Source organism: Dreissena polymorpha, chromosome 16, assembly GCF_020536995.1.
Source record: "Dreissena polymorpha isolate Duluth1 chromosome 16, UMN_Dpol_1.0, whole genome shotgun sequence".
Classification (NCBI taxonomy): Eukaryota; Metazoa; Mollusca; class Bivalvia; order Myida; family Dreissenidae; genus Dreissena; species Dreissena polymorpha.
The window spans coordinates 37,001,203-37,010,934 of record NC_068370.1 but is presented as its reverse complement, the minus strand read 5'-3'; the positions used below and the strand labels follow the sequence as shown (position 1 = coordinate 37,010,934).

At 34.8% G+C, this 9,732-nt stretch overlaps 1 protein-coding gene across 1 annotated transcript; it reads right to left on the bottom strand.

The window, feature by feature from the left end:
* Nucleotides 1-5,311: 5,311 nt before the first annotated feature.
* On the bottom strand, nucleotides 5,312-9,732 carry LOC127861765 (uncharacterized). Its single transcript, XM_052400445.1, has 7 exons — nucleotides 9,584-9,732; nucleotides 8,708-8,878; nucleotides 7,330-7,465; nucleotides 6,695-6,745; nucleotides 6,491-6,532; nucleotides 6,162-6,236; nucleotides 5,312-5,411 (listed from the first exon to the last, which is right to left on the bottom strand). Exons 1-7 carry the CDS (start codon nucleotides 9,708-9,710, stop codon nucleotides 5,312-5,314), a joined length of 702 nt encoding a protein of 233 aa, XP_052256405.1. The 5' UTR covers nucleotides 9,711-9,732.

Genomic DNA, 9,732 nt, shown 5'->3' with positions numbered 1-9,732 from the left:
ATTTATGATATAAATTTAGGTCTTGATCTATACTTTTTATTGTGAATGTGAGCATCACAAGTCTGCTGTTATTTATATTTGAACACAAAGATAAACAAAACAAACAAAGTCAAAGATAAACAAGAACAATTAAATGTGGAATTTAATGTACCTCATAAAATCCCAGCCATTTTAAGACACCTAATCTTTGACTCAAACAATACAGTCTATTGAGTATTGACATAAGACGATAAGTCATAACTTCATGACATAAGTCCCTGAAAAGGTCTTATTTATCTGAAAAATAATTAATTCAAATCGTCAATAAATTAATCAAAAACTGCAATATATTTATTTTTCTTCACTTTTATACACAACTGGAAACAATTCACAGACAATATATTTATAAATCTAATATTCCAATAACATACGTTACGAGTGCGATTTACAGCGGTGCGAAATTTCGTACCTCAGGCTCAGAGAGACAGCGGCCGTAAAGGTCACTAAACATGCATGTAAATAAAGCCAATCCCGGAAGGATTTACTCATTACAAAACCAAAATACTGGTTTAAATCACGAGAGGAATAATTAAAATTGATAAATCAACCATTTCAATAAGAATATATAAGCTATTTACCGTGTGTGTGTATTTGAGATTTATTTACAGGTCGTCCAGCGTCTTCTCGACTACAGATGTATCGACCTGCCCCTGTGACCCTTCAGGGGAGAAAATAAGGTCATATTATACATCATAGCACGATGGCCAATGAGACCTTAATGTGACTAGATGCTTTTTTTTTTTTTTTTTTTTTTTTTTTTTTAATGGATTATGTAGTGGTTTGCCTTTTATAAAAATGGTTTTGCAGTATTCCTATTATCTCTAGATTATCATTATCCTTATTGGCATTAATGTTAATTCCTTAAAGTTTGTGTGTGGTTTTTGTGCTCTCCGCCCCAAGAGGTGTTAGTGGGGGTTCGAGCGGGATACAGAGGGCGCCCCGATTCCAGAGGCGCCCCTGGTTCTTTTAAGTGCCCGGTGTACAGCACCGATACACTGCACCCCCGTTTAACGTCCCTCGCGGAGGACTTGTTAGTACATAAACATAGATTAGTACAGATATTACTCTATTGCCCTGTGTCTTGGTGTAAATTCACATGGGCTCTCTCTGTTGTGCTGTTGGATGTTGTCAGGTGTTTAATGGTGTTGCAAGGGTCAGAATAGTTTTGAAGTTTAATATAGTAGAAAAGGGGCTGCGTTTGTGTGGTTGGACCGAGATGACTGATTGGTTGTTGGTGGTACAGGGAGGACAATATCTGGTTCTACACTTTCTTTCTTTGGGAGACAATTTTCACGCGCCTTTTTTGTTTTTGAGAGAGAGAGAGAGAGAGCGCGCACGTTCTTATTCCTGTTTATATTGCTAGTGGTTACACAGATGGTTATTATATGTATTAGTGCATTTTGTTCAGGAGGGAATAGATCTGGGATGTTAATGCTGACCATCCCTCTAATTCGATCTGATCCTCATAGTGACAAGGGTAATACGTGCAGGTTAGCAATACAAGGTTTACAATTCAACGTCAAACGTAACAAGGCACAGGCATGCAAGGAACAAACTTACACTACTCTACAAGAAAACATCACCTACGCTAAGTAGGGGAAACAACAACAACAAATACCGTCACCATTCTCTTTTTATTTTTATTTTTGTCATGTTGGGTATGTCATGTCAACGGGGCCAGAGTGCACGGATGTCATGTCAACGGAGCCAGAGTGCACGGGCGAGAGATATCTCTTCAGGCGCGCCCTCTGGCCCAGCCGACACGCTCTACTCAACATGTTTAAGTCTTGTACATATGGGAAAAATGTTAACTAATCACATTTAATTACAACAATATTTACACCTATAGGGGTTGCACTGTGGGTAAATTTGCCCACGTACGCACTTACTGCGTCTTCCGATCCTGCGTGGAAGTATGTTGTCTGTGTCCCCTACCTTCGTCGTTGTTGCTGATTACAGCTTAAGAGAAGGAAAGCGAGGGTCTCGCGGAACCCTGGGTTTTGTTACCTAGAGCGCTATTTGGTTGTAAAAGAAGGCTTAGAGCTTATCCATAGTGGTCGAAAGGGGCCAAGTGACATATGTATTGGGGGGGGGGGGGGACGTACCCTTCCGTCGTTTTAGTATTATTAGTCTTTATCTATTTATTTATTGGTGTAATTTTCCTATATATCATAAAGCGCAGACGAGGAAACCGCGAACGTTCGTTATAGACAGCTCCCTCATCTTTGCCTTGTTTATAGTATTGTTTATTTATGTATTGACGTCAACAAGGTGTTATTGGACACTGCATTGTAATGTACTACCAATCCAAAGTACATTTGGACCCCAAATACAATTATAGGTTCTCGGCGTGCACATTACATGCAGTGTTTCTATATCTATTTATATGTTGATGCAATTTTCCTCTTGTCATAAGTCATTATTAATTGGAATCTTTAAAATTGCATATATCATGGATTGTTTTACGGTACAGTTTTAGAACCAAATTAATTAATAAAAGTATATAAGTTCGAGCCGGGCCCAGACGAGTGGCCATATGGACAACACCGGAGTGACCATCGTCCGAGACCCACCCGTCATTAGTACATAAAGTTGCCATTATTGATCTGAGTTTTTATTTATTAATTTATTTTAATTTTCCTATAGGGCCGGGATAATAGGGTTAGGTTCAGTTCGGGCCCAGACGAGTGGCCATATGGTGCACACCGAAGTGACCATCGTCCGAGTGCCGCCCGTCATTAGTACATAAGATTGCTATTATTAATTTGAATAAATGAAGCAGTATATAACTGACGGTATGTGTTGTTATTTCTATCTACCGCTAATAGTCCAACGGAATATTATATTTTATCTAAGTAGCCCGTGTCGCGCAAAAATTTTAACACGTGCAGTCGCACAACAGGAGCGATTCTGCTCGGAGGCATCAACAGTGAGTCGCGATTAATGATAAGTGGGTTTTTGTAGGCCGCTATTACCCCTGCACTTAGTTCTAGTCTCTGTTCAGCGTGTTTAGGGCATATAAAGAAAAGATGTTCAAACGTGTTATGAATGTTGCACTGGGGGCAGAGGACAGTTTTGTAATAGTCGCCGTGCAATCTAGTCACCCTTAGGCGCATGCGCGAGTAAGCCCTGTCCTCCCTTTTAATGGGACTATAGATGTTAATGTTATGGCTAGGGTTGGTTAATATCGGTAAATTATGATCGGCGCAGTAAATTGACCATTTGTGATCCTGTTCATTATACCCTTTTTGGTTTATGATTGCAATTAGTTCGCGCGCGCTAGGCTTTAAATCAGAGGGTAGACCTTCATGGGAACCTATTCTGGCAAGTTGGTCAGCGTGTTCGTTACCCGGAATGCCTACGTGACTCGGGATCCATACGAATTGGAGAGTGATATTGTTGTTTGCTAGTTTTGTGATTCCCTTTAATGTTGCACATATAAGGTCGGGACGCGTTTTCGATGATCCTGCATTAAGTGCTTGTAAGGCGCTGAGAGAATCGGTTAATATCGCGTAGTTTGAGCGTTCGTGGATTTCAAGTTCATTAAGCCACTTTATGGCGCTGTTTATTATAGCTAGTTCGCAAGCAAATATAGACAGTTCTTTATTGTATTTTACCTTGCACTGATGTATAATGACATTTTTGGGTTGATACACTACAAAAGCCGCGCCTGCTATTTCAAGTTCCTCATTTTTGCTACCGTCAGTGAAAATCTGGGTGTAATCCCCATATTTATCAGTTACATAGTTTTTAGCTATAGAGCCACTGTTTGGGTCGTGGTCGGATCTTTTAATTAATGTTGTTAGATGTAAGTCAATATTTGGTTTTGATAGATTTCTTAAGCTAAAGTATGTAGGTTCCTGAGTTTTAATGTCAATAGTCTCATAATATTTGCCTAGCTCGAGCACGTTCTGCGCGTACGGGAGACCACTCTTCTTTTTCCTTTTTTGGTAGGCCGGGTCTTCAGTAACACTAAGGTTAATTGGGAGGTGTGGTCCCATAGATAGCGTGCGCGCGCGGTATTTTAGTTGGTTAATTTGCCTTTGTTGACCCAGTTCTATCATTCCACATTCAGCGTGCAGCAGAACGGTGCTTGTAGATTTACGTGTACCAGTTATAATTTTAAGTGCCGTATTTTGGATTACTTGTAATTTATTGAGTAATGTTTCACTGGCTGAATTGTACGCAATGCAGCTATTTACCGTAAAATTCTCCGATGACTTTATTCTGTTTACATTTTCAACAATTTCTAAAGGTCATACGCCATGCGAAAATATATAACCATGTAGCTTGGAGTGTTATCTTTTATTTCATTGGCTTTACAAAGCGATACGTCATCAAACAGCTCCCGGATAGCCAATCAAAAAACGACTACCTCTTAAAGAACAGACTAAACCGCGGCCGTAATACACTAAACATGCAGAACGTCGTCGAATCGGCGCATTTCTAGATAAAGTTTGAAAAGGTTTCTAAAACTCGTTATAGTTTAAAAATGTCATTTATAGTTACAACAAATATTAATTTTATAATAGATAACCTTTATTTTTATGAAACAATCTTTGAAACGGTAAAAAAAAGGTTTATTTCACACCAGTAATTCTGGCCATTTCCACTCCGATTACACGATAACGTCACGTGACCTGAACCCCCTAGGGGATAGGCAAGGGATTTTATTTTTAAATGACAAACTGACTCCTTTTATTGCCCCTGTGCTGACCTTGAAAAGAAAACAAAACTCTTAACAGCATTTGAATTAATGTAACTAACTTGCATTAAAAATACATATTAATCAAATATTATTTATGTTATAATTTAATGTTTTATATATTCCATGTTCTTCTGACATTTTAATGCAGCTTGTGTCACTTAATTGTCATTTATATTAACAGGGTGATTTTGTCATGCACTGTTCTGCATAATATATGCAACATGCGAAATCTGCCAATGGATCCTTTGGACATAGGTGCCTTACAAGATCATCCTGAAAATTACAATGGAAATGAAGATGGCCTTCGTTACAGGAATGTAGTAGCAAATACATTTTTTTAGATCATGTTCACGTTATTGAACAAGTCATGTTTTCAGAGCTGTTAATGCAAATAATTTGCATACTAAATACAACTATTTTAGCATGTATGGCATTTTTTTCAAAAATCATAAGACATACACAATGTAGATGAAGTTCATGTGAATCTTTATCTTCAAAACAAAATAAAAGTAATGTTTGATTTAATACAACAACAACATGTATAATATAATTCTATTATTATTTTTACTCCTCGCCCAATCGCGCCAACTGGGCCTCATAGAACCGTATTTGAAGTTCTAGCTTCCTCTTCTTCAGACGCTTAATCTCATGCAGACTGCAGTGACTGCAACGAAATGGATATTTAAAACATGGCATTTTAAATATATATTTTGTATTTCCTTCTCAAAACTAAATTTGATTATTTTGTTGATGGCTTCTTTTTTTGTATAATGAAAAATGGTAAATATGTATAACACTACAGCTTCAATCATTCGAATTTTGCACATGTTTATGTTATCAAGATCCATGTGTAGAATAATTTATTATATTGTTAAAGGGATCTTTTCACGCTTTGGTAAATTGACAAAATTGAAAAAAGTTGTTTCAGATTCGTAAGTTTTCGTTTACGTTATGATATTTGTGAGGAAACAGTAATGCTATACATTAACCATGCTCTAATATAGCCATTATATGCATCTTTTGACGATTTTAAATCCTAAAAATGATGAAGCGTTGCAACGCGAAACGATTGAATAATTTGGAGAGTTCTGTTTTTGTCGTTATATTTTGTGAAACTACGAAGATTGCTTATATAAGGTATAAAATACGTCAAGAATGTGTACTCGGCTGAATAGCTCAGTAGGCTAAAGCGTTTTTACTTCAGTACTCTGGCAGGACTCCAGGGGTCACTGGTTCGAAACCTGCTCCGGGCAATGTTCTTTTCCTTTTTTTTAAATTGTTTCTTGATTTTTTACTGGAGCTTTTACGATCCAATGTTTACATTTATCAATATAAAGCATTTAATGAATAAGTTAAAAAAATGCCAAAATCTGTGAAAAGGCCCCTTTAAATACATGACATACAATTTACATACCATGAATGTGAAGGCTCGTCTCGAGGAGAAATAGCTGAGCTACTAGAGCCATTCTCAGACACTGATGGGGTATATCTGAAATAAGTGCATCATTTCTCAAGCCAGATGTATTTGCCATTACAATATTTGATATTCAAGATATGTTTGTTATATATTAAAATGTAAATAATGCATTATGATAGCGAGCTAGTTTTTGTTTGCAAATTATATGCATATATATATATATATCAGATTGCTGTTTATACATGTAACTATTTATTAAAATTTCTGTTTTTGAATTTGTATGCAAGTTAATTGCAATAATAATATTTTCATAATTCATGTCTCACCTTCTTTTCTGATTTACTGAAACTGGAGTGGACATCGCACCACTAAAATAAGATAATGATAAATTTCTATTATAGACCTATTTAAAATTTGTTTTCCCTTTTAAACCTATTTATAACACATTTGTGCATTATTTTCTTGTTTTTATATTGTTATCAATTCAAGCTATCATCAATTGTGACATTATTATGTATTTGCATGCTTACCTTGAGGTGCACGTGGTCATGTTGTTTTCAGTATCTTGCTGATCATCATCACTGTAAGCATATTGAAAAAAAAAATTACCAACATAATTTTTGTCAATAATTCAAATGTGTTGTAACATTGCATTTGTTTCTTTATGTATTTGTGATTTGTATATGAATTGTCAAAATATTGTGATTAACATTCATGTTCATTTCTTTACTTTTTGACATGTGTAGATGAGACATACTCTTTAATTATAAATTGAAGTGAAGAGGGTGTCTTAATTGTTCCATTTATTAAGTAACTGCATCACCTGTGGTTATGTATATATGTTGAATGTGTCATTGTCATAATCTATTAATTTTAAATTAATGAATTAAACAAAATAATCAAATGAATTATTTAAAAACAAACGAATTTGTACTGTTATTATTATTGTTTGTATACAATTTGTTATTAACACTTGCATTTATATTAAGCAAATATCAATTATATCCTGTATATTCAAATATAGCAACATTTTAAGGCTAATTTCTATGCCATTCAATTATGGTATGCTATTTTTTACAATATGTACATCACTGAAAGAACTTATAGTAAGAGTAAATGTTCTACATTTTGTATGCATTTTAATGTAACTTGATTTTATTTTTACCGCATATGAGTCAATTGCAGCATAGATGTGTCTAGGCTGCTGGGCCCAATGCCCATAACATCCACTCCCTCTTTCCTGATAACGTTCATTACCGCCTCGGTGAGGATGGTACATTTGGAGTTGAAGGGAGGCCTTCCTGTTCAAAATACAAGAAGATTTATTTAACGTTGGACATGATAAACACTACATAAGCATAAAGCTTTTCCCGACAAAAAAAAGTACATGGTATACATAACAAAATAAAAGCAGCTGTAAGATGAAAGCGAATGGTTATCATAAAACAAAGACATGCATGGCAAGGCATGGTAAAACAATGACGGATTTAAGACATGATGTTATCACAGTTAATACCGGTACATAATCATAAAACATAGACATGCATGGCAAGACATGGTAAAACAATGACGGATTTAAGACATTATATTATTACAGTTAATACAGATTAAATTGTTAATACAATGGGTTAAGATGACATATAATTATAAGATAAACTATAAGGGAAGTAACTAGTACTGAGTTAAAACATAAGATGTAAGAAGTATAATGTCCCTTGCATTAGAAGGATATTGCATGTATGTTAAAGAATTGCAGTTAAATGACAGTGTTGGTTTAAATTATAAGTAGAGAGTATAAAGATGTATACTGACTATGAAAAATGAAGAATTATGATGAACATGCCTACTCAAAACGAAAAGGTAGGAATGCAAAGTATTTTGAGTAGTATACAATAGTATGCACTTAACAAAATGTAATACAAAGCAAAAATAAAAAACTACAAAGTGATAATTTGACAGCTGCACCAACAGGAGAGAACTTTTAATACAGAATGTGATCCTTAGTTTATTCAAAGGAAACAATTGTCTGTGAAACAAAAAAAGTGTACTATAAAAGTGTTCTATAAAAGTGTACTATAAAAGTGTACTTTAAAAGATGCAATCATATATAACAATCACACACAAAATGAACAACAAAAGTTATGTTTGTGGTAACCATTGTTAAAATTGCCACTTTATCATATGCAACATTGTTTTGACAAACTGTATTAATAGGTAATCATAATGTTAATAAATATAAGTTAATATTCAAGATAATGTTGATGGATATTAATTTGAACATTGCTAAATGATTCTGACAAATTAATATGGTCCTTGCAAGTTGTAAAGTTGAATGTTATACTTTGTCTTATAATGTATGGTGTATCAGATCAACTATATAACAAATACATCAACTTTCACACCAGTAAATAAAGATGTTATTTTTTTACTTGAGGAAAGGGCTTTCCAATTTGGGTGAGAGTGAATAATATATTTAACAAAAATGAATAAAAGGTGAGACCTTGTACAAGGTCAAAGAAAAAGCCATATTTAAAGTTTCATACCAGTCAATGTCAGTATGCGCTGATGATCTTGGTAAATTCCTCTTTGGGTAGATGTAAGATTCTCCCATTTCTTTTCTAGGTCACTGCCTTTTCTTTGAGTACCCGTACTGTTGGAATTGAAGGCGGTCTCAACATTTCCCCACATTTCCTTTTTCACAGAGCTAGAAATTTCTGAATAACAGACAACACAGAACTTAAAATATTTACATTATAGCAGGCTTTCTCTCATTTCAATATTTCATGTTAATGTACACTCTGTACTGTGATTTTTTATGTTTAATGAGAGAATATGATTCATCCTTTTTTCAATAAGCAGTGGCTAGAGATACAGATCCGTACCTCTAGAATCTGGTTCTAGAGGTACGGACCGTACCTCTAGCCAAACCACTGGGGTTCTGCTACAGGTACGGACCTCCCATTTTCACATATTGTGTGCCCTTTTTTATTGTTAAATTGTTCCACACTTATGTAAGATCAATAACAACAAAGTATTAACCTTAATTTCAACCCATTGCCTTTAATATGGGATACATATTGTGTTAACACAATACAAAATTCTAATTAGATACAGTGTAATAAACTTTTCTGTGAAAGGCATTACAAGCAAAGGTTTATATTTTTTAGTAACTGCGCAATAAATGATTTTACAAGAGGATCGAGGAATGTATTAAATGCAATTGGACATACATATGTCAATAAAATACTAAATTATGCTCATACTTTGAAAGACAGTCATTAAAAATATCTGCAATTATTCTGTTTGGATGCTTATGAATAAAATTATCGAAAGTAATCAATATGTCATTCACACACGTCACTGTTTCGTGATATATACAATAACAATTTATTAATATTATGTTTAATAAAAACACTTACGGCTGGTAAACCTATGCCTGTCCAGTTTATGCCTGGACATACCAAAGTTTGAGTAGTCCTCTCCCATCAAATGAGCGAGGAGAATATTTTCTTGCAGCGTGAAGTTGGGCGCTCGTTGTTTCGCCATTTTTGTTTTCAACTATCGTCTG

Coding starts and splice junctions, on each gene's coding strand:
- LOC127861765 (XM_052400445.1), bottom strand. CDS start 9,710: ATGGCGAAACAACGAGCGCCCAACTTCACGCTGCAAGAAAATATTCTC. Junction 6,746..7,329: donor CTGCAATTGACTCATATGCG/GTAAAAATAAAA, acceptor ATATGCTTACAG/TGATGATGATCAGCAAGATA. Junction 5,412..6,161: donor GACGAGCCTTCACATTCATG/GTATGTAAATTG, acceptor ATTTCGTTGCAG/TCACTGCAGTCTGCATGAGA.